Below are 24,608 nucleotides of genomic sequence, written 5' to 3'. Positions count from 1 at the left end.
CCATGATTTCGTCGTTTGATTTCGCTTATTTCATTTCAATGCTTCGCTGAACATTCTTCTATCTCATTGCGAATAACAGTTCATTATCCGAGAAATTTAACGTTCTATCAATATCCGTCGCGCCAGCCTTTATAACAGAACTTTCTTACTAATCAAATACATCATACTGCGACTTAAAAGAAAACATAAATATTCATATTCGTTCCATTCAATCTAAATTCCTCGTTACGAATCCAAGTCGACGTTGTAAGTCAACGGGGTAAAGTTTCAGCCGTATTAATTACTTTCTTTCAATCGCTTTGAAACTCCGTTTGATTTTCTGAAAGAATTTTTAATGGAATATCAAGCGAGTGTACACTGCCGCTTAAAAGTATTATCATAGTGTATCAAGTATATTAAAGTATACAACCAATTTTGTAGAAACTACGAAATATAATGTGTATTGTTATTGGGAAAAAAAACTGCTAAATTCTATTGTGAATGTGTGGAGTGTTACCGTCTGCGTTCTCCGCCACATAGATTCTCCTTTTCCGCAAGTAGCCGACCCGTTTGTTTACATATGTATACACAAATTTCGTCCGTCCTTCCAACATCCTCGCGTCTAAGAGACAGAGCCCGCTAGAAAAGCCTTACTGACGAGTCCTCTAGCGGGGCCCAGACGAAACGTTCCCCTTTCTCTCTTTTCCTCCATATTTCACGATCACTCTCATTCCTACGGATAGCTAGAGAACGGCGTCAACATAACCCCCGTAAATGCGTGAATATGTAACGTACCCTTGGTAACATCAACTTGAACAATTCAGGTATTTGAATCCTTTAAATAAATGAAAGTTTACGTAAGAAAAATATTAAAAAAAGAACATTCATCTCTTAAAACATTTACGGGAAGTTTTGCAATCGTTGTGCAGCCCAATTGACAGTGAAGTGATAAACAAGCTAATAACCAGAATGCCACGACTAGTAAATGTGGTTATAAAAGCGCACGGCGGATATATTGATGAGAGGAAGATATAATTGCTTTTTTATTATTATTGATGAGTTATTTGATTAATTATTGGTTAAATGCGATCTCTCGTACTGTGCAAACTAGCATACAGGAAATTTAATCAAGTTTATTAACCCTTTGCCATACTTTGACGAGTCTGACACGTGATGGAGATTTCTAGTAATAACCTGTTAAATTATTAATGTTATTCCGTCCTCTTCACAGTCCGAATAAAATTCTGATTTCTCGTCATCGGTATTTTTAAGTGAATTACATTTAAGTGAATATTGTCTATATGAATATAATGAATATAAATTATATATGAATATATATATGAATATAAATTATATATGAATATATATATGAATATAAATTATATATGAATATATATATGAATATAAATTATATATGAATATATATATGAATATAAATTATATATGAATATATATATGAATATAAATTATATATGAATATAAATGAATGTAAATTATATTTTCTTTTCTGAGAAATTATTACAATCGAAAAGCTTCTAATCATTGTAACTACGAAGAAAATGCTACGGCAATGGGTTAAAAATTTCATCATTGTTTGTTTACATACTTTTTAGCGGCGGTGTAAGCGTCTATAGCGCATTTTAGCCAAAATTACGATCTATGCCCGATCTATCGATGAAACAAAGGTCTAAAGCACACGGAAAGACGAACAGAGCGCAACCTACAAACCGATTTATCTGGAGAAGTGCTAAACTCCTGGTTCTGACGCGGTCGATCCGCGGCGAGATTAATTTATTTGTTGAAGAGTTAATACAATTCCCGGCGTATTGTATTAAAAGCAGTAAGAACGTTTAGCGAGTTGCCGGAGAACCGATTACCACGACTTTGCAGGGGAACGAGTCCAATTTGTCTCGTCTTTTTCTCGGAAACTTCGGGGGAACGCGGGTCTCGCGAGGAATGAAAAATTCCGTAACAACGTCGCAAACTTGCGAATTCGTTTACGCGGACGATTAACATTCGTAACGGGAAGTTTCTTGTGTCGCGCGGCGATTACGTCATCGCCGACGTCGTCGCGCGGCGGTTGTTGCATAACTCGCTCGAGAACGTCCGGGGTTGTTTTGAACATTTAGTCGCCACACGAACGAAAATTCATTAATACCACCGGTAACGATGTTTACGGCTCCCCCCCCTTTCCGTAGAAAATTGCGTCAATTAATGCGATCCCGGAATTTACCGCGACTGAAACTTCACGCTGCGTCGAGTATCGAGAGGCGGGGGAGGGGGGGGCTGAGAAATGCTGTCCCGCATCAAACGCCATATTCGAAACTTTTAAACGAGACTCATCACAGAGTACATATCTTGTCATTTAACTCGGCGGAATGAGACGATCAACATTTCGCGATTTAGAAATTAAGTCGCGTTCCAGAGAAAACGCCGAGGAATGTTCGGTGGCCAAGTGTACACCAAGTGGCCTGTATGGTTTTCAACTAAATTCTGCAACAGGAAGTGATAAGTGATTCATAAAAATGAAGCTCTGGAGAGCGAAAGTAGAGGTTTCGGATTTTAAAACGAGATAAGGTATATTTTTGTATCACTTTCGTTTAGAAAGCCGCAGCGGTTCAAAGATCGACGATCTTTCAGGTTGAAAAATACTCTTTTAATTGTGAACGCTTCCTTTGTTAGTATTGGATACAGAAGTAAGGAAAGGAATAGATCGATTTTAATAATATTTTTAATGGGATTAGTAACTTGGATTCGGACGACGAAAACGAAACGTACACCCAGGTATTTTTGATGAGATATTTTATTTTATTTTAGACGAGTGCTTACTGATAAAATAAGCTTCGTTTAATGTTGAAATTGATTTTCCATGACGATATACGATAATCCTAATAATTATAAATAAATCGAATCAGACTGTGTTCATATTTATTTTCATCAGGTGTTAAATATCGCCATCCAGCACGTTTTCTCAGTTTTTAACACAAACAACTGTTCATAACCTACTATTATAGCAGTCCAAATGTGGAGATTTCATGTATCTAACAAAGATAAATATTTGCTTAAATTTTCTTAGTGTTTGATCTGAACGTAAACAACGAGACTAGTGCAAAGAATGAAGCAATGTTATAAAAAAATAACTTTTGAAAACTTCATGATGGATATTTCAATCTCACCCCAGTGACAAATGTTTTGCGGTGATTGATAACAATCAAATCTCCAGCCTGATTGAAAATAAATTGTACCCCAGAGATTCTTCAAATGTTAAAAATACAATCTTCAGCGTTAAAATCGACTTAAACCTATTCCTTACTTCCTAGCCAACCCGATAGCAGGATACAAAAATGTCGTGGACTATAAACACAATTCAGCGATAAATAACAATATACAATATATTTTGGAAATTACAGAAATGTTTCTAAGAAATTGTTTTCAAACTCGATCTCGGTACTCGAAAATATGAAATTTGATCTGTGAATAAGAGAAACAAAACGACGAACATATCGAAAATATTCGATCATATATATATGATATACATATTGAGCAATGGTTTCTGTAGCGCATGCATTATTAACACGACACTCGGTCCCTAAGGTCTCTTTGATTGCCGAATAAGGCAGCTTTAAAGGTATAGCGATCAATTGTAGAGGCTGAATAAGCTCAGACGGTTTCGGGCTCGAATCGAACCTATCTTTTGCCAGACTCAATCGGCTTCGAATACGAAGCAGTTCAAGTCTCCAGTACAGGCATCCCACGTGCTCATTTATTGACTAACCCGACATGCTCAAAGACTCTAGCCACCGCTGCTTCGCTCCAAGGGCTGCGAGTCGAATATCCCTGGCCTTTGCTGGTTGAAAGTCTCGTTACGTTCACAGATCCTGGAGTGCACACCGTCGGAGAACGCGACCACCGAGGACCTGGCAGTTTCCTGCTCGCACCGAGCGAAACTAAGTTCGACTGCGAGAGGACGTCGCTTCGACTGGATCTTCCTCTTCGTCGCGGTGTTCATCGTAGCCGGCGGCCTCGGCAATATATTGGTCTGCCTCGCTGTAGCACTCGACAGGAAGCTGCATAACGTCACCAATTACTTCCTTTTGTCTCTGGCAGTCGCGGATCTCCTCGTCAGCCTGCTCGTCATGCCGCTGGGCGCCATACAAGGGTTTCTCGGTGAGTTCTTCAACATTAATTCTGGGTGCAACGCGAAATCCCCATTGTTTCCTGATTCACTTTTTCAAAACGAGAGAGCTTTTATCTTGAGAGAAAGGTTGCCCTGCAACAGCAATTGCGCGGCTGCATTTTACATGAAATTACGTCCACGAGTTTCACAAGTGGAATAATATACAGAGTATCTCAAAGTTATGGTACTTCCGAGAGGTTCCTGAGGTCATTCGAAGTAACTTTTTCCTTGGCGAAAATTCAATCCGCGGCTTCGTTTACGAGTTATCGATGAAAAACACTGACCAATGAGAGGCGAGCTCGAGTAGGTGCGAGGCGGTCGAGCCAACGAGCGGTCGAAGTCCAGTTCCGCTGATTGGCTCGGCGCCAGTCGAGCTCGCCTCTCATTGGTCACTGTTTTTCGTCAATAACTCGCAAACGAAGCCGCGGATTGCATTTTCGCTAAGGAGAAAGTTGCTGCGAATGATCTCAGGAATCCGCCATTTCTGGATTACGATACATTTTTCGGACACCTTGTAGATCAGCGTTCTTTTAGCCTTTCTTTTGCGTATCGATGCTGTTTGTAATGATGTCGCGATCTAAATAAACGTTGGGTCATCACTTTAGTAATTGTTATCTTGCTTAAATAAACGTGTCTTTTTTTATAGGAACCTTTATATTTCTTCCTTAAAAACTAATTTCTCAACGTTAAACGTAGACGTATAGTAACTTCTACACTGGGAAATAAAGAAGAAATCGAATATTACTTGTGGGATTAGCTGATACATGAAATTAGGCACATTTAACAGTATCTTTTACGTGGGAAGTTTATTATAAACACGTGTCTATTTTGTTTATGGGGAAACGTAAAGCTGCCAATTTTATGTAATGCAAGTTATTTCGATGATAGAAAAAGTGTCTAATATAGTCGAATTATTAGGTAATGTTTAATTACTTTACTAGCTTTAGCTATTATTACATGGCAAAGGGAAAATTAGAGCAAACCTATAGATTGATAAACTCTCATATATATTAGTATTGTAATGGGAGCCACATAATCGAACTTCTAAAAGTGTAAACAAATACAATAGCTATTTGCTTAATAGAAAACGTATTTTTGTTGATAACGTATATACAGAGTGGACCGGAATTTGTAGTACTATCGAGCAGGGGGTGATTCTACGTGAACAAAATAAGAAACAAATTTGGTACAACATTTAAAGTTTGTTCATCTTTCCAAAGAATTCAGTTGTCGTCTATTCGTCTTCTACTTCAGTTGCCTCCGTCCGAGATAGTGTTTACAAACATTGACACTGATGGAAACATTCCGTTTCTACTAAGTGCATAAGTAGTTCGCAACAATGAATGTTTGTAAACACTGTCTCGGACGGAGGCAGTCGCGGTAGAAAAATAGACGACAACTAAATCCTTTAGAAAGATGAACAAACTTTAAAGACGATTTTCTCGAAAACGGAGCAACGGATACAAAAATGTTATACGAAATTGGCTTTTTATTTTTTCACGTGGAATCACCCATTGCTCGGTTGTACTACGAATTCCGGGCCACCCTGTATTTATAATGACAGTGCCATAAATATTGAAGAATATTTATAGTTAGCTCTAAAAAAAGGTGTCATACAGAAACGAATTAATCGCAGAAATGAAGTACCTATATTAATTAGTGCCCATATTATATTAACTATGCAAAAATCATTGATGATGATGATAATAATAATAATAATAATTATTATTATTATTATTGTTATCATCATCAATATATTGATAATAATAATTATATAATAATAATAAAAATAATTATCAATATATTGGTAATAATAATTATATAATAATAATAAAAATAATTATCAATATATTGATAACAATAATTATATAATAATAATTATTATTATTATCAATATATTGATAATAATTATTATATAATAATAATAAAAATAATAATCGGTCCATTATTTCCTAAAATAGTATTATTTTCTCAAAACAATTTCATTCAATGCAAAGAGATAAAGAGCACGGACAAAACACGACTAATCCTATGGTTCAGTCTCTCTTTTTCATTCCTATGGTTCAGTCTCTCTTTTTCACGCGACGCTGTCATAATTAGTCGACAAATAAATGGATAACATTTTTGACGTAATCGAAGCCGGAGAATTTCCGCTGGCATAACGAACAGAAGGATATCGACGTTTCAATATCGGATATTTTGCGAATGTAAAAACGCGAAAATTCGATTGACGAGACGGGCGCGTCGCGCGTCCACCAGAAAGCGACTGACACCGTTCCCCGTTTGGAGATATCGAAACGAAAAAAAAAAAAATGCATCATAGCAGTATCGTGTGCGTGGGCAAACGAAACTCACAAAGGACCGGTTCCCTGTGTGTAACTCTGACTGTTTGATCAAGCTATGCACAGCAGTGAAGCATCAAATATTGAAGCTAATGCTACTCTGTCTCCAATTCTTTGGAGGCAGATGAGTATGCAAATTCGATGCTAAATATCTCAAAACTTATTAATCGTCTGTGTTAACCCTTACAGCACCATAAGGTTGCTACGAGTAAATATTAGTATGTAACTGTTTATTTTAGTAAATTATTTATTTAGTTTATATTTATTTTAGTTTATATTTCAATAAAAATCATAAGAAAAATATATTACAATGTGTAGTTTTTTTTTGTAATTTTATGGAAAATATTTTTCCCAATGGATTGTAAAGATGATACAAATTATGGTTAGGCTTATTATGCAATGCCTTTTATTTATTGGTTTATTATAACAAAATGTTAACTAAAATAATATTATGAAATAAATAACATATAAATAATATATAATATAATAAATAAATATGAAATTATGAAATAAAATTACTATACAAAATAACGTGCTAATTATGATATTCTGCGAAGCAATTTCTTTTGGTTGTGAAGCAAAGATGAACATTGCGCGTAGTACATATATTATGCAACGCGGCGTTTAGCACAATTGGCACATCTTTTCATTTTTTCCGCTTTTTTCATATCGTGTGCTGGAAAATGGCATTTTGTACCAAGAATAACCAATAATTAAATACGACAATCTTAAAATTGTAAAATTGCCAATTTTAAAATGGGGAAAAATGTTTCCCTTAATCGTGAAGGGGTTAACTACTAGCTCCAAAATTTGATGCTCTACAATTTACTTGCGAAGCCTGATCAAAAAGTCGGAGTCGTAGATGCGAATATCAGTCGAGTCGAATCCTGCGCGCGTTTTCAGGCGTAGCTGCGCGAAATCCTCCCGGATAGGATTGTTTACACTGTCTGGATTTGCATAAAGCACGCAGCAGTCTCAAAACCGTATCGGTTTGCGGCATTTTCACGTTTCTTCTGCCGACGAACGATGGTATCCTGCAGACGCCAGCAGCGGTTTGGATGAACGCCAATTCTGCGGGAACAAAGGAGGAGCTATCGGTCGGTGAAATTGAAGTAATTACCAGGATTTGGCAAGTTTCGCGACAACGTGCCGATCCGGTTGACCGCAAAATTTTCCGCCTATCGGGGCTAACGCCGTGCCGGCTGAAAGCGTTTCAAGGTTCGTTCCGAGGAACACGATTCGCACGTGCTAATAAAAATCCCACCTGAACTGATTTATGTCGAGCCCCCTTTCTCCCATGAGTACTGACTCTGGAGAAACGTGGACAATTTACAAGAAATGTTGTACTTTTATTCGTAATATTTAGAAGAATTATGTAACGTTTGTAATCTTAGAATTATTATGAAAGAATCAATTTCTGTTTAGTAAATATATTTGGTGAAACAAGTGTGTTATTAACACTAGATTTACGGAACCCGTCGAAATAACGGATCACCAATTTTTTAATTAACGATTATTCATATCGTACAGATACATTTATGAGTTATTTATTCAATTTATATGTTGCTTACGGCAAATGTTACAATAACACTTGTTTGCAGATAAAAGGCAGCGGCAGTATGCCGGTATACATTAATATGAATACATAGTGATGTTAGAATATAAATGATGACCTATTTTTTTTATTTCTAATTTTTTGCCACGATTTGAAGGCAATTCGGAGGCCACATGACACGATTCGAAGGCAATTCGGAGGATACGTGCCACGATTCGAAGGCAATTCGGAGGCAACGTGCCACGATTTGAAGGCAATTTGGAGGCCACGTGCCACGATTCGAAGGCAATTCGGAGGCCACGTGACACTATTCAAAGGCAATTCGGAGAATACGTGTCACGTTTCGAAGGCAATTCGGAGGCTACGTGACACGATTCGAAGGCAATTCGAAGGCAATTCAGAGGCCACGTGCCACAATTCGACGGTCACGTACCTAGTACCTACCATGTACCTTGTAGCTCCGCGGTTTTTCTTACCTGACTCACACCCAAACAGACCATTTTGTGTTGTCTTCCGGAAATTCGCGTCGCGCGCCGCGTCACACGCTCGACCGACTCCGTCGATCCTTAACACTTCCACGACCGCGCCAGAAACCTCGAAAATTTCATAAAATTAAAATATTTCATTCAATTAAACAAAAATTACGAAGCAAACTTATATAGCATCAATTACTTCTTCAGCATTCGTACCTCTTGCAAATCTTAATAAAATGGAGCAATCATTTTTAATTTTTAGAAATTAGATGTGGAAGATTTCCCCATTCGGTCATCAGTCGACTGAATTTAAAACGGGGAGATCTCACCATTCGGTTGGCTAAGTGTTAACGTCGACGCAGTAATAAATTACATGGGCGTAGAACTAGCACGGGGAAATTCGTAGCAACCCGAAATTTAGCATTTCTGGGAGAAATTACTGTAGCTACGAAGATACGACGAGAAACAAGCGAAACTGAGACTAGGGATTTACAATGCAACGGAAATACAATACGGCACAATTAAGCGAGTTATTTATCAGATTACGAAGAAGATGAAAAGTTTCTAAGAGGTGATGGTAATCTCGCAGAACGACTTAACTCGCCACCCCATTAAAGCTGAAGCATTTAACCAGATCTAAGAACGAATTCTTGCGCTAATATATTCGGTGTACCGGTCAGGGAGCATTTCCGGGAGAAATTACTGTGTCATCGATGAGATATATTCGGCGAAGGAAGTTCTAAGGAAGCTGGTTAGAATATTTGTTCGCAAAGGGCGCTTCGCAAACGAAGAATGGCAAACTTAGGTGGACTAACGAACGCCATCGTATTGTTAGTCTTCGTTTCGACAGTCTTCGTTAGCCTTCGCCCGGGTTAATTTTCAGAAACGTTCGACTTCGGGTGGTTCGAGTTTCCCGGAGGATGTCCAGAATTCAAATTTCGAGACTGGGGGAAACTTGAGACGAGTTCAGGGGTAATTGCGCCGGCTTTGGACGCGGGGAGCGCACTCAGCTCGAATAAACTCGGCCAGGACTCTGCCGATTCCAGCCGGTCGAACAGAGATGCCTCCGCGGAAGAGGCCTGGCCAGCGTTTTGAACATTTTTCTCGGCTGCGAATCGCCCGAAAGTTTGATAGCTCGGCCCGTGAGACGAACTTCGCCGGCCGGAAGCGGTGTTATAAAGCGACAAACCCGATAACCCGAGAAACTGGCTGGGAAACTTCGCCGGTGAAATCCGGCGCGTCCGCGAACTTAGCGGATTTTCTGGCCGCGGAAGTGCTCGAGTATCGCGGCCCGTTTAATTCGCTTTCAATTATCGTGGAGAACCGGCATAAGCCAGCAGTTCCACCGGCAAAACATCCCCGATGGAGAACGCCGCGTGCGACGCGATAAATCAATATTTGTTTCGCTCGTTATCGTCTTTCTTTTCGTCTCGATGCAATCGAACCGAGATATTCGATTGCACAACCGTTTTACTGGCCTGCCGAGAAATGCTGGGAGTCTTCGAAATTATGGCACGGTCGGCTGAGCAGCGAATCCGCCTATAAAAATAGGACGACAAAAACGAATAACATTTTTCGGTCTCGAGCCTTCTTCTTGAGAAAATTCGGTTCGAAAATTCGATTAATGCGCGTGCCATTGAAAGTTTTAAAACTTTTGTTGTTGATTATTTTCCATAGTTAAAATATATTATATTATATTATATTATATTATATTATATTATATTATATTATATTATATTATATTATATTATATTATATTATATTATATTATATTATATTATACTATACTATACTATACTATACTATATTATACTATACTATACTATACTATATTATATTATATTATATTATATTATATTATATTATATTATATTATATTATATTATATTATATTATATTATATTATATTATATTATATTATATTATATTATATTATATTATATTATATTATATTATATTATATTATATTATATTATATTATATTATATTATATTATATTATATTATATTATATTATATTATATTATATTATATTATATTATATTATATTATATTATATATTATATTATATTATATTACATTATATTATATTATTACATATATACATATATTATTTTCTATCGTTAATATTGCTTAGAAATCACATAATAACAAAGAATTGTGTCGATTGACTCTCTTGGTCATGACAAAAATTGTAATAACAGTAACGATTTTTTTAAAACAATCTTATGCTTTTTATATAAGTCGTTAGTGCTGTCATATTAACGAAATTGCATAATACAAATTTTCTGCATCAATTCCAGCAAATAAGAGTCGGATAGAACTTTTTAGTCTAGTAATAACGCATTTTCTAATATTTATTTGATTTTACATTTCCACGAAAATTTGAAAATGATATGCCATTTTATTGCTTTGCTCTACTTTTTGCTCCGCGGAGTCAATCGATTCGACAAATGAGCGGCTGAAATTGGAATCTGCTGACACTGAAACAGGGATCTGATTATAATCCGCTGGATTTTTAGAGAAATTTTTCTGAAGAACGAAGCCGTGACCAAAAAAAAAAATATTACTCTTTCTTCCCGATTTATTTCTGGATAGTGAATCAACAATCGGTTCGAGAAAATGTGTTTCATAAAAATCGTATTTAAAATATTTACCTCCACTTAGTCCACGATCAATTTAATCCGTCACGAGACACATACACACACATGCGAATATTATAAGATAGATGAAACACCTTGCATGCATTGCTCATGTAGATCCTAAACGGAAGACGAAAGAGTGAGGATAAAATTATTAAGGTTATATATGTCAATTTCTCGAACGTAACTGTAAATAACAGAATTCATTTGACAATGTAAACTAATAACAAATTACAAATGCAGCGATCAGATGTTACAGCTAACTAGATTTCTTGAAGTTAATTTATATAATATATTTGGAGTGTCGAGAATTATAGAAAATCTGCAGAATATGATCAATTCTCTCTAATTGACCCTCAGCTTATAAATAAAAATGGGCAATTTAGGAAGAGGAGATACGATTATTCGAGCCTTCCTTCGCTCATTTTTATAATTGTTGCCAATCGGTAACTACTAAAACGAGCCGCAAGGCTCGAATAATCGTATCTCCTCTTCCCAAATTGTCCATTTCTCTGGACAATCTGAGCGTCAATTAGAGAGACATTACTCTACTCGTCGTCGCTCGATTCTCGTGCGCTCTGAAAAGGAGGCGTCGCAGCAAACCGGTCAAATAAATAAACAAATTTTAATGGACACGTCGCCCGTAAAGGTTGGCGCAAATTAAATTGCAGAATCCTGTGGAGGTTTCGAGGACTCGAAGCTCCTTTGAGACGTCCTCCGGGGAATGTAGAATGAATAAGCAATGGGCGTATACACTAAACGGAGTTCCATTCGAGTATTTCGGTTTTCACGAAAACATAACATCGACTCAAGCGATCCTCTGAGACACACACCGGTTATACTGCGCCCGTGTTCCACGAGTTGTTATCGCCGGCTCGCATTGTTCGTCAAAGGCGCTCGAGGAGTCTATCGCGCGATAACGTGGAACAGATTCACGTTGATTAAAGGCGCTCTTTTAAAAGAGGAGCAGGCTCGGCAGGGCGCAATCATAACCCGCGGGGAGACTACCGATTGAAGTGGATTAGAGCATCGAGCAGCGTCTCGATCTGCAACATTCATCGACTGGTAATCGGGTTTAATCCGGTCGACAAAGCCGGATAAGTATCGATAGATAAGGTACAGGAAAAATGAACCCGAAAAACATCGTGGCGGTAGCCGATCGAAGACCTAATACCTCGAGGACTTGAAGTGCTGATGAACGATTTACGTTCGAGACGATTCACCATTGAAAAATGTGTACAAAGGGGGCTCTCTCCGTGAAAGCGACCGGAAGATCTGACTGTGGCAAAGGCGGACGCATTGTGTAAAGGTCTCGCGGAGAAATTTCTCTGTACGAGATCCATCGGAGACACAAAGGGGACGCGTCGATGCTTTTAAAATATCATATTATTTAGTTTTATTCTTCTGCACTTATTTTGCGCTGTGTTCGCTGCGCTTTGTGTACCCCACTGTCTTTGTATCCGTTGGACTTTAAGTGATATAACAACGATAACGAACAATTTGTTGCAACGTGAAATTCCTCATCGTTTGGCTAACCAATTGGTATTTAGAGAGATTCAGAAACAACAAAAAAAGCACTTGAGTTGAAGTGCTTTAATCGAACAGTTTAACCGAATAATACCGTGCAAAAATGTTTGGAAGAATTGGGAATATTGAAAAACATTTTAAACTGCAGAAAATGAAAATGAAGCATCAATGAATGGAAATTGGTAAATAATTTCTCAACTGAAAGTTATTATATTAAAATATGTATAATTATATTAAAAATATATTAAACTGTTGTATAATCTTTATGATTTTAAATCGTAGTCTTCTAAATTATATTATATTATTAATTAATTAATAATATATTAATCATATAATGTATTAATTAATTATTTAATTAATGATATATTAATTATATAATATAATAATTATTACGTAATTAATTATATAATCAAAATCTTTCCAAATTTTATTTTGCTTAACAAATAATTGCTATTAGATTCATAATGAACGTGTACAAGTAATTATTCCAATTAACTTCGCGTAAATTGGATAGTACTTCGTTTTCCTCGGTATTTATCGCAATGGCAATTAACGAAAAGCTGTTTATTATTAAAATTCGCTACCATGGTGTACAAAATTAATAATATGTACGATAAAATTTGATAAAGTACGTAAAAACCATTTCTACATGCAATAAAATACATTCAGATTTCCAGTGTCTTGATATTTTTTGTTCATTGTTCCCCATTTATTGCCAAGCGAGCTCCGAAACTAATTTAGCAATGGAGTATTTGGAATCCTTCGTACATCCTAGCAGAAATGCGAGCATCATAAACCCACACGGACTCGAGGACACAGCTGTGAGCGAGCCCGTATTAGGTTCTTACCTTAATCCTTGAAATCGTGTGGGTTTGTTTTACACCACGTATCTCCAGTTCGAAGGTAACGAATTCTGGATGAGCTGCGACGATCCGAACAAACCAATATGAAACCATGATTGGTAACGTTTCCACTTCTATCAATGCATTTCGAACGAACAACCGAATATTGAACTTTACAATAAACGTAGAATAATTACCCTAATAGAAATGTGGAACGAAAGAACCGTTCTGCGTTATTTTGTTCTAAAACGTTGAAACGGTACAATAACGTATTAGAAATAAACGAGGAGAAGCAGAAACTTCGAAAAAAAATGTGTCAGTTCAGTTCCTGAAAATATAATAACTGTCCCAAAATTATTACATAAACATCCTGATTGGAACAAGTATAAATAGAGCGTGGATTTTTAATGCAAAGTGAACATTTTTTGCGCCAATTTTGTTGTCTCCAATGATTTTAATAAATTCTGATTAACACATTGATATCATTTTTAGAATCTTTCTATAATCGTAAATTCCATGTCCACGTTCTTATTACAAATGCACAAAATCCACGACCGAATCGCGAAGAACAATTGTGAAAAAACTTCGCGCGAACTTATGGATCAGCCTGATATAATAGTTGCGTGTTCAGGTTCTTCGCGACAGTTCTCGCGAACAAAAATTTCTTCGGAAACCGCTTCAGTGCCGAGATCGATATCGTAGCAGTTTTCAAACTCGTGTTTGAAGTGAAAGCGAAACGATGTTTGATTCGGCGGCAGTGAGAACGCGTACGACGCGTTTTAACCCGAGAAAGATAACCTACGTCGCAGAGGCGCCTGCGAAAGACTGTTGATTTTTGTTAATTTTTCATAGAGGTCTAGTGATTTAAGTTTAAAATTACTTAAAATATAAAAAAATATAATATAAATGCATTTTATTTTTACAATAATGCCAAACCTTTAAAATGACTAGATTAACTTAAATAAATATCCATTGTTAGTATAAAATTGACGCCTTAGAAAAGCATGCGCCTCTGAAGCGTATGGTTATCTTTTACGTACGTTGTCATATGGTTATCTTTCTAGGGTTAAAATGAAGTAAAATCGAACGAACGGGATTTATTTATTGCGAGTCACTGTACACGTAACTTTTTCGTGAATGACGCTTAGGAGACTGAAGAAGGGATAACGATGCAACGGTACGGTAAAAACGTATGGATCCCAGAGTGGCTAACAAGTGAAGTACAGTGGCCAACAAAAGTGTTCGCACACCTTCTGAAACGTAATAACTTGTTTAAAACTCACCTAGATGACTTGAATTTCTTTTAGATGATAGAGGGACTGGTCTACTAGACGATTATTAAAGTGGTTATTTTTAATTTTGCTATTACTTGGGATGATGAAGAAGATATAAAACTCTCGTTTTCTAACCTTTTTGTCTGAGCCTATAACAAAAATTTAAAAAATGCCTTTCGTAGATCTCGATAATGATTATTATATCTATTATATTATATATTATTATTATTATTATTATTATTATTATTATTATTATTATTATGATTATATATTATTATATTACAAATGTAATATAATAATATATATAATATAATATAATGTATAATATATATAATATTATATTATCTAATATAATAACTTACGTGCTGAAAATTTGACCGAAATCGGTTAACCCAGAATCGAGCTACAAACGTTGAAAGATTTAGAAAACTGCAGATTTCTTCCAGTTTTTGGCCAAAATCGTGAAAAAACTGCGATTTATATCATCTTTAATTTATTGTAACCCATAAGAAACAACGTCAACAGATTTCGATAAATTTTCAGCATGCGTGTAAGTTATCGAGATCTACGAGCAGCATTTTTTAAATTTCCGTTATAGGCTCAGATAAAAAAGTTAAAAAAACGAGAGTTTTTGTTTCCTTTTGTCATTCCAAGCAATAGCAAAATTGTAACAAAGCATTTTAACCATCGTCTGGTTGTCCCGCTATCATCTAAAAAAAAATTCGATACAATTAGTCCAATTTTTAAAAGGTTAATGCGTTATAAGAGGTGTGCGAACACTTTTGTGAGACACTGTACATATATAGCATTCCGGCAGTGGCTAAGGTACAAAGTATTCGACAGTCTAGTATGTCGATGAGTTGGCATTTACAGATGGTAACTAATATTAACTTTATTTAAAAATTTATCATTTTCACCTATATTTATAATACAGGTTCGCTTAATACTTTTGCATTTGTATTCTAAAGAGCTATCATAAATGCAATTAGCGATCAACTAATCACGAACAAAACATAACGTTCCGTTTTCATAACCTCAAATATCCTTCGCGGCGCTGAGTCTATTAATATCTGCAGCTTCGCAGAACGATCCGATGATCATCCAACTCTTGGCTAAATACGACATTATTATTTCGTAACAAAAATTGTGCAATACCTCTGATACCGATCTCGCCTTCGCACTCGATCGCCGCAGCGTGACAATCCCGACTGTTATCCAACAACAGTAAAAAGAAGAAAAGAAAAAAACAGAAACTGTGTGTTGACTTTATACGAGGCGAGTAGAAAAAGAATTCGGCGAGGAGAGAAAAATCTGCAGTGTAATTTACGTCAGTCGCGAGGAAGCTCCGCGGCTCCGGTGGCTCGGCAAACAAAGCTCTCCTCGTTTCCTTAACGAGAATCCAAACGCCGTTCCCCCCGGTTTGCAGGCGCGATCGGGACGGAAGGTTAATACTCGTCGGAATGCTGTGTTTGCGGTTCCGAGGAAACGGGTGAGAGCACGGCCATGGAAATTCGTGGAAACGGGAACGAAGGACGTGCTGGAACAGGTTGCTTGTGTTACGGGCCGTGCTGCGTACTCGCTCGAGACTGCGTCCTCTCAGATTACGTTTGTAACGCGATCCGTGGTTTGAATCGCTCGCCCGGCGACGACGGAGAACCCGGGAACCCTGGAGACGCGAACGAAAGAGCAAGGTTCACGGAAACACGGACCGTGTCGAGTGGAGTGATCAAGGTCAATATTTGCGCGTGCCGCCTGTCCACCGACTGACACGGTCCACTTGCCACCGGAACGGAAAAAACAAACTTGATCGCGTGCGCGCACCGTCTCGAACGAAAAAGGGTAAACCGAGCATTGTCATTGAAACAGTGAAACTTCCTAGGATAAGCTTGTTTTCAATGATGGCGAACATTGACAGAGAAAATAAGACCTTCTACGCCGATAAATTGACAGCTCGTGCTATTATTCTTTAACTTGAATATTTACTTTTCACAAAATATTGAATCTCTGATAGCAGAAATTTCATTGAAAAGCGTGATGTAAAGGAACCATACCTGTGCATAAACAGGGTGTCCCAAAAATGTCTCGCAATCCGAAAGTAGGGGATTCCTGAGGTGATTTGAAGCAACTTTTTCCTTAGCGAAAATGCAATCCGCGGCTTTGTTTACGAGTTATTAACGAAAAACCGTGACCAACCAGAGGCGAGATCATTTGGCGCGAGACGGCCGAGTCAATGAGCGGAACTGGGCTCCGCGCACTCGGCTGGGCCGCCGCGCGCCAGCCGAGCTCGCCTCTTATTGGCCAGTGTTTTTCGTTAATAACTCGTAAACGAAGCCTTAGAGAACATTTTCGCAAAGGAAAAAGTTGCTTCAAATGACCTCATGAACCTCCCATTTCCGGATTGCGGGACATTTTCGGGACACCCTGTATATGCACAGGTATGGTTTCTTTACATCACGCGTTTCATTGAAATTTACGAGACATTTTCGGGACACCCTGTATTATCGCGGTTATGTGTTTATTACTGCGAGCCAAATACAGTGGACGTTCCGATTATATTATGTCAAATAGTGCGGACGTTTCGATTACTACGTATCAAATTCCTGTGGACGTTCCGATTACTGTGTTACTCCGGAATGTTATATCATATTTCCGAGATATTTGTGCTATAGAGTTTCCTCCGCGAATTTCTTGCAAGGCTAACGCCACGTTTTCCTTAGGGTGTCATAACCTTACACTTTTCCTTTTCGTTATATCGTTTGATACTTTTTGTTCTCTTTCCTTTGTCTTCTTTCTTTGTACTTTTCCCATTTCCTTTGAAATGTACACACACAACTACAATTCCTAGGATCAAGATATTCTCACTGTAACACTTTACCAATTAGGTATAGGTACTCTACGATCGAGCGTGTGCGAGAACTGCATTATATTATAGGTTACATTAATGTACACTCATAGCAAAAAATTATAGGTCAAATAATTTGTTAATAAATAATATTTGAGGATAGATGATAGTGACAGTGTACGTCGACTTTTTTTATCAAAGTAACGATTATTTTATTTAAAAATAACGCTATAATAAAAATTGCTTATTATTAATTACCAAAATACAAATCGCTTTCGAATCAGCGTTCACAGCTGCCATTACGAATATTTGAGGATAGATGATAGTGACAGTGTACGTCGACTTTTTTTATCAAAGTAATGATTATTTTATTTAAAAATAACGCTATAATAAAAATTGCTTATTATTAATTACCAAAATATAAATCGCTTTCGAATCAGCGTTCACAGCTGCCATTACGAAAATTGTTCGAGTTGATTAATTAGGTATTGGCGTGAAACGAAAGGTGAAACGAACAGTCGAGCGAAAAGACAAAAGAAAAAAACAAACGGAAAGTCACAAGCGGAAAGTGAAACGAGAAGTGAAACGCGAAAAGTAAAACGCTGTACAGTACGCTTCGTTTCGTTCGCTGCAATTACTGAGTTGGCGTTCGATGACAGTGGACCATGTAAACAAATGCATAACAATACGAACGCGTTTCAGAATTTGCATAAATTTTCAACGACCAAAATGGTAATATTATATTTCATGGAGACAGTGAAACGCCTCGCGAAAGTATTCGTACACTCTTTTTTCGAACGGAATAATTATCTCAAAATTCAAGCAAATGACCCGACTTTCGAACTGTTAGAGGGACTAGTTTACTAGATAACGTTTAAAATAATTTTACCAAAAATTGCCACTGACGTGAATGACAAGAAATTGAGAAACGCTATTTTTTTGTTGCGAAACACATACGACGCAAAATAGGTGATAAAGTTCTATCTAAAACGAGCTAATGAAATAGAAAAATCGAACAAATAATTTGACCCTAGAACAAGAATTTACTCAACGAGTTTTGTTGGTCTCGGTCGCTTACACGTGTGCGTGTTACGTACATTAAAAAAAATATTTTCTATTATTATCTCTATACATTACATATTTATACTATTACATACTATATATATATATATATATATATATAGAGAAAGAGAGACTAGAAAGTAGTATATATATATATATATATATATACTACTTATACTATACTCTCTTATTATACTACCTAGAGAGTATTATATTACTGGTATTACATTATATACTATATATATAATACTTATATTATACTATCTAGCACTATACTACTAGTATTATATTATACTATATTATACTATCTAGTACTATACTACTAGTATTATATTATACTATATTATACTATCTAGTACTATACTACTAATATTATATTATACTATATTATACTATCTAGTACTATACTACTAATATTATATTATACTATATTATACTATAATTATATTATACTGTCTAGTACTATACTACTAATATTATATTATACTATATTATACTATAATTATATTATACTGTCTAGTACTATACTACTAATATTATATTATACTATATTATACTATACTTATATTATACTATCTAGTACTATACTACTAGTATTATATTATACTATATTATACTATACTTATTATATTTATACTACTTATACTATATATAATACTATATACTTACACACTATTATTATCTCTATATATTATCTCCCTATTATTATTTATATACATATACAACAATTAAACGAGCTGAATTTATACGTTGGACTTATATCGCACAAATGCGTGATACCGAGTCAATTCGACTCATTTATTTGCAACAGTATACAAATTTCGCACAAATACAATACATTTGAATAAAAATATATTCGTCGGCGATGAGGACCGAAAGCCTACTTAATAACATAAACAAGTTACACAATAGTTGACAGAAAAGTATTCGATCCAACGGGATTCTTTCTCCTTACCGATCTTAATCAAGAAAAACTCGTCGTTTCAGAACAATTTCAAGAGATCCGAGTTAGATTCAAAGAGTATTCGGTATGTGTACTCGCATCGCAGGTAGTCCGGAAAATTTACTTCGGACAGCACGTGGAACGCACCGCGGTGAATAATGCGCATCCCCGAGGTATTTGTACTAGTGAGAAACGGCGAAAAGTTCCGAAGTCGGGGCCTCGATAAATGTCAGAACGAATGAGGCCGACGCGACGTATCGTGCCACGGGGCAGCGAGTGCTGTTCATTATGTCGTAGGCTTCGCCGGGGAACGATGCTTTTTGGTTCGCCGAATTGCTTTTTCGTGATTGCGGCGCCAATGGGAAACCACGGTAACGGGGAAAATCGCGAAAACAGCAATAATAAATAACATTTTTATTGTTCCGTAAGGAACAACATTGCGTATTGTAATTTCAAAACGTTTACGTTTATGTAACCCTTTGTTAACCCTTTGCACCCAAGTAGTGGCTCCGAGACACCACTGAAATTGTTCTATCACGTTCCAAGGTTATTTTTATATTATCAATGTTTAAATTTAGAAAAAATTATTAAATGTATAACTATTGCATGAATCGCTAGACTCGATTTCATATATGCATAAAATACACTTTGTCATATAAAATGGAAATACTTGAAACCTTGAAATAAAAAAACCTTGACATAAGTCAGAAAAATTGTTTTAGATTCGCGGTTAAAGTGGCTTCGAGTGCAAAGGGTTAGTTCAGCTGTAAAATATGGGATTTACGTATTTTTAATAGAAGATAAATTTTAAATATAATATAATAATTTTTTTAATAATAATAATATTTATATAATTAATAATAATAATAATATAATTTTTAAATATAAATTCAGCAGGCTCGAAAATATAGTAGATTTTAAAACGCTGCTAATACGAATGATTAGCGATCAGAATTTTAAGCGAAAATATCTCGAAAGTGAAAACCTGTGATATTAAGTAACATTGCTTTTTGTAATTTGTTTTGTAACCGCGATTGTATTAATCGAACGAACGTTATAATAAAACTGAGAAACGCGAATACGGCTATACTGACAATTGGCGTAATTTACGTTTATTTCAAAAAGTAAATTTGTCGAAGAATATATTTATCGACTCAGTCTTAATTCCAAACTCAAGACTCATTCTCTCGCGCGTCAGTCATACGACGTGTTAAAATAAATACGTCGTGTCGTTAAATTCTCTCTCTCTCTTTCATTCTATTAATTTTATTCCCTTACTTTAATTTTATTATCCTATACTTTAATTTTATTCCTACATTTTCGGCATAAAATCGCATTATATTCATACATAATTTTATGATCCATAAAATTTGTATTCGATTCATAACTCATGATAAAAAAGCGTTCAATATTGAAAGTAATTACCAGCAGTTCTTCTTACGTGCTCTAAAAAAAAAAGGAGACTCGCGAGTGCAAAGGCTAAATTAGTATCATTATAAGGTACAAAAAGATCGATAGCTCTTTCCCGGTGGGAAAAAGTTGCATCCTCGCAGAGCACAGAGCCGGGCTCCACAGTGGATTCGATTGCAATCGTGTCACTTGTCTCGGGGGCTCCTGCAGGAAAGTTTGCGTAAACTCTCTATGGAAATCTGTAACGAAATCGCATGAAAAATGTAGGGACTAACGAACGAACTCTCCGGCGGAAACTCCGGCCGCGAAACACGCTGGCCGGCAAAGCTGTCGTTTTTTCCTGGCCGAAAAAACGGCCGGCGAATTTCCATTTTTGACCAGCACAAAAACCGAACCGCAGGTAGTATCGGCCAGTCACCTATAAAAACGAAATATATCTCGACTGCGAGCCGCGTGGCTGCCATTTTCGCCGTTACCAGTCTCTCTTTCTCTCTCTTCGCACTTTTTCTTCCTTTTTCTTTCCCTCTCGCTTTCTCGCCCTGCGCCCTCCTCCTTTTTTCGACAGCCCCATTTATCAGGTTCTGGCGGACCTCGCCGCGCGGATCCTCGAATCTCGCGGAAACAATAAATTCTCAGCGTTTCACCGTCGGAATAAGGTCGCGCGCTCCATTTTTCCGCGGAGACACGGTCAATGCTGGTTCAACTCGCGAAAACCTCGCAGGGTTCAAGGCTGAAGGGAATTAAACAAAATTAACGATATTAATGGGCTGCTTCAACTCTCGACGGGATTACGGCGGCCGTCGAGTTAACGAGCGTGTAACAAGGATGAACACCTCCGACATGTTTTGCTGTACACGATTAAATTCGTAATAAAGCGGTCTATTTTTCGAGAACACGCGGTGTGTCGGGATAAACGAGGACGAACATTTATGATTTAATCGTACAGCGAAACACCGCGGACATGTTTGTTCTTGTTAACTTGACAGTCCATGGTTTTCGAAACCACAGCTCGCACGACAGGAGAGAACTGAAGCCATCGAATAACGTACGAGACATACAGGATGTCCCAAAATTATTGTACAAGCGGGAAATGATGGGTTCCTGAGATCATTCGAAGTAACTTTTTCCTTAGCGAAAATTCAATCCGCGGCTTCGTTCGCGAGTTATTAACGAAAAACGGTGACCAATGAGAGGCGAGCTCGGCTGGCGCGAGGCGGTCGGGCCAATCAGCGAAACCGCTCGTTGGCTTTGGCTCGCCGCCTCGCGCCAGCCGAGCGCTCGCCTCTCATTGGTCACTGTTTGTTCGCAAATAACTCGCGAACGAAGCCGCGGATTGAATTTCCGCTAAGGAAAAAGATGCTTGAAATGACTTCAGGAATCACTCATTCCCGTGTGTTTACATAATTATGGGACATCCTTGTATACCATACTCGCCTACGTAAATCGTATGCTATAATTACGATTATAGGATACGATAATTAGGCAATTATTATGCGGAATAAGACGAGATTGAAACCGCATGAATTTATGAGCGAACTTATGAACAAACTTGTGGAGATTTGCTAGCAACAGAGCATCGTTGCGATTCGCAAAGCAGAGCCTATATCGGACACCGAAAGCCATGTTCGCGGTCACGTTTGACGAGGGGCACAGTTGAAAAATCGAGTCTCAGCGTGGGCGGGACGCATTTGTGCGTCTCCACGGTAAATATGACGTGACTGGCGCGGCCGCTCGCACGGTTAATTGCAATTTACTCGACACTACAGGTGAAACTGAAGCGCCGTGACCCGAATTTCACGGCGGGGTTTATAACGAGCCGCACGGTCATTATGGTGTGTGCCCGACGAAACTTCCCTGGATCGCTTTGTACCGTGAAACTGGCGCAGTTTATGGGGACAGAACATTAGCACGTTCGCGAGCAACTGTACGGTAATAGGCTCCTATACATGTTTCACGTGTTTCGCTGCCCGTTCTTATCTATGAAGCGTATGATTCAGTAATATGAATCTGTGAGGCGTGCGTGATGAGCTTACATCGAGAGAGAGAGCTCGGGTCCCGTACGCTTCCGGTAGATAAATTGCTTTCGTCCAATGAATTCGCGCCGACTTTCTTACTGATAGAAATCTTTCTACACTCCCAGGAATCGATCTTTAATTTTGTATGCACCGCATACAGTAAATTCTCCCTAATTGACTCTTAGCTTGGAAGCGAGAATGGGTAATTTGGGAAGAAGAGGTACGATTATTATTTTTACAGTTATTGACAATCGGTAACTATGAAAACGAGCAGCAAGCAATTTACTGTACAGTGACTCCCGTTAATATTCGGGCACTTTTCAAAATGAAATAACTGTTTTATAACTAGACAGATTTTTTTTGGATGATAGAGCGACCAGTCTACTAGGATGCTTTTTTTTAAATTTTGCTACTGCTTAGAATGACAAAAGAAAATAAAAAGCTCTCGTTTTTAAGTTTTTTATCTGATCCTATAACGAAAATTTATCAAATGCGTTTTGTAGATCTCGGTGCATGCTAAAAGTGCATGTTAAAAGTTCGACTCAAATCGGTTGACCTTGGTATAAGCTGTAAACAATTCAAGACCGCAAAAATCGCAGTTTTCTCCCCGATTTTTGAAATTTGCAGTTTTTACAATCTTGTATATAATCTTTTGTAGCTTGAGATCTATAAAACGCACTTTTTTAAATTTTCGTTATAGGCTCAGATAATATAGTTAGAAAACGAGAGTCTTCTATTTTGTCATTCCAAATAATAGCAAAATTCTAATAAAATATTTTAGTCGTTGTGTAGTATACTAGATCCTCTATCATCTAAAAAAAATTCAAATCGTTTATTCTAGTTTTACAAATGTTAATGCCTTTTAAAAAATATCCTAATCTCATGCGATTGTTGCGTAATTAGTTCTCCATGTTGTTCGACTGCAGATTCTGCTGATTGCATATAGAATTATCCAATATCAAATTTGAACATTCTAAAAAAATATCTCATTTACTATTAATAGATCCAATGAGATTAAAAAGAAGCATGATTAAGTTTGAACGAGCAATCATCGTAACGTATAAATAGAAATCTATATTATCATTATCGTCACGCAATAGTCAAAGTCGAAATGAATTCGACAATTTATAATACCATGACCTTGATATGACCTTGAGTACAATAATATAAGTAAGTTCACACGGCACGTTGCGCGAGTTTCAGCTTCTCTTAAACTTCTATAAATAGGGTGGATAATCGATGTCGATAAATCATACATAATTTAACCAGAGAAAATCATGAAACAAATTTTATTTTTCAATTTTTCTTCTCGCTGGAAGTATTTTATCGACGCGAAGCCAATACGGTCCGATAAAGGAACGAAAGCCGCTAAAAGTTCATGGCGAGCATGACCGCATTGTGGTAAACTTGTTTCCCTAGCAGCTCAACATCGCAATCAGTGAGGACCGACAAAGCGCGAAGGTAGAAAGGTCACAAAGCACCGACGCCGCTGAATTCTGCGTTGTTCCGAAGCAAGTTCAGTCTGG

The 24,608-nt window shown here is 37.1% G+C and overlaps 1 protein-coding gene across 1 annotated transcript in view; it reads left to right on the top strand.

Annotated features, from left to right (window-relative positions):
- Positions 1–24,608, top strand: part of 5-HT2A (5-hydroxytryptamine receptor 2A) — a 136,571-nt gene that overhangs the window by 48,566 nt on the left and 63,397 nt on the right. The window contains exon 3 of the mRNA XM_033465310.2: positions 3,855–4,146. Coding sequence (XP_033321201.1) covers positions 3,855–4,146 — 292 coding nt within the window. The remainder of the gene's footprint in view (positions 1–3,854; positions 4,147–24,608) is intronic.

The sequence above is a fragment of the Megalopta genalis genome, chromosome 8, assembly GCF_051020955.1.
Source record: "Megalopta genalis isolate 19385.01 chromosome 8, iyMegGena1_principal, whole genome shotgun sequence".
In the NCBI taxonomy this organism is placed as follows: Eukaryota; Metazoa; Arthropoda; class Insecta; order Hymenoptera; family Halictidae; genus Megalopta; species Megalopta genalis.
Note: the sequence above shows the minus strand (reverse complement) of the source record. Positions and strands in the feature narration are given on the sequence as shown.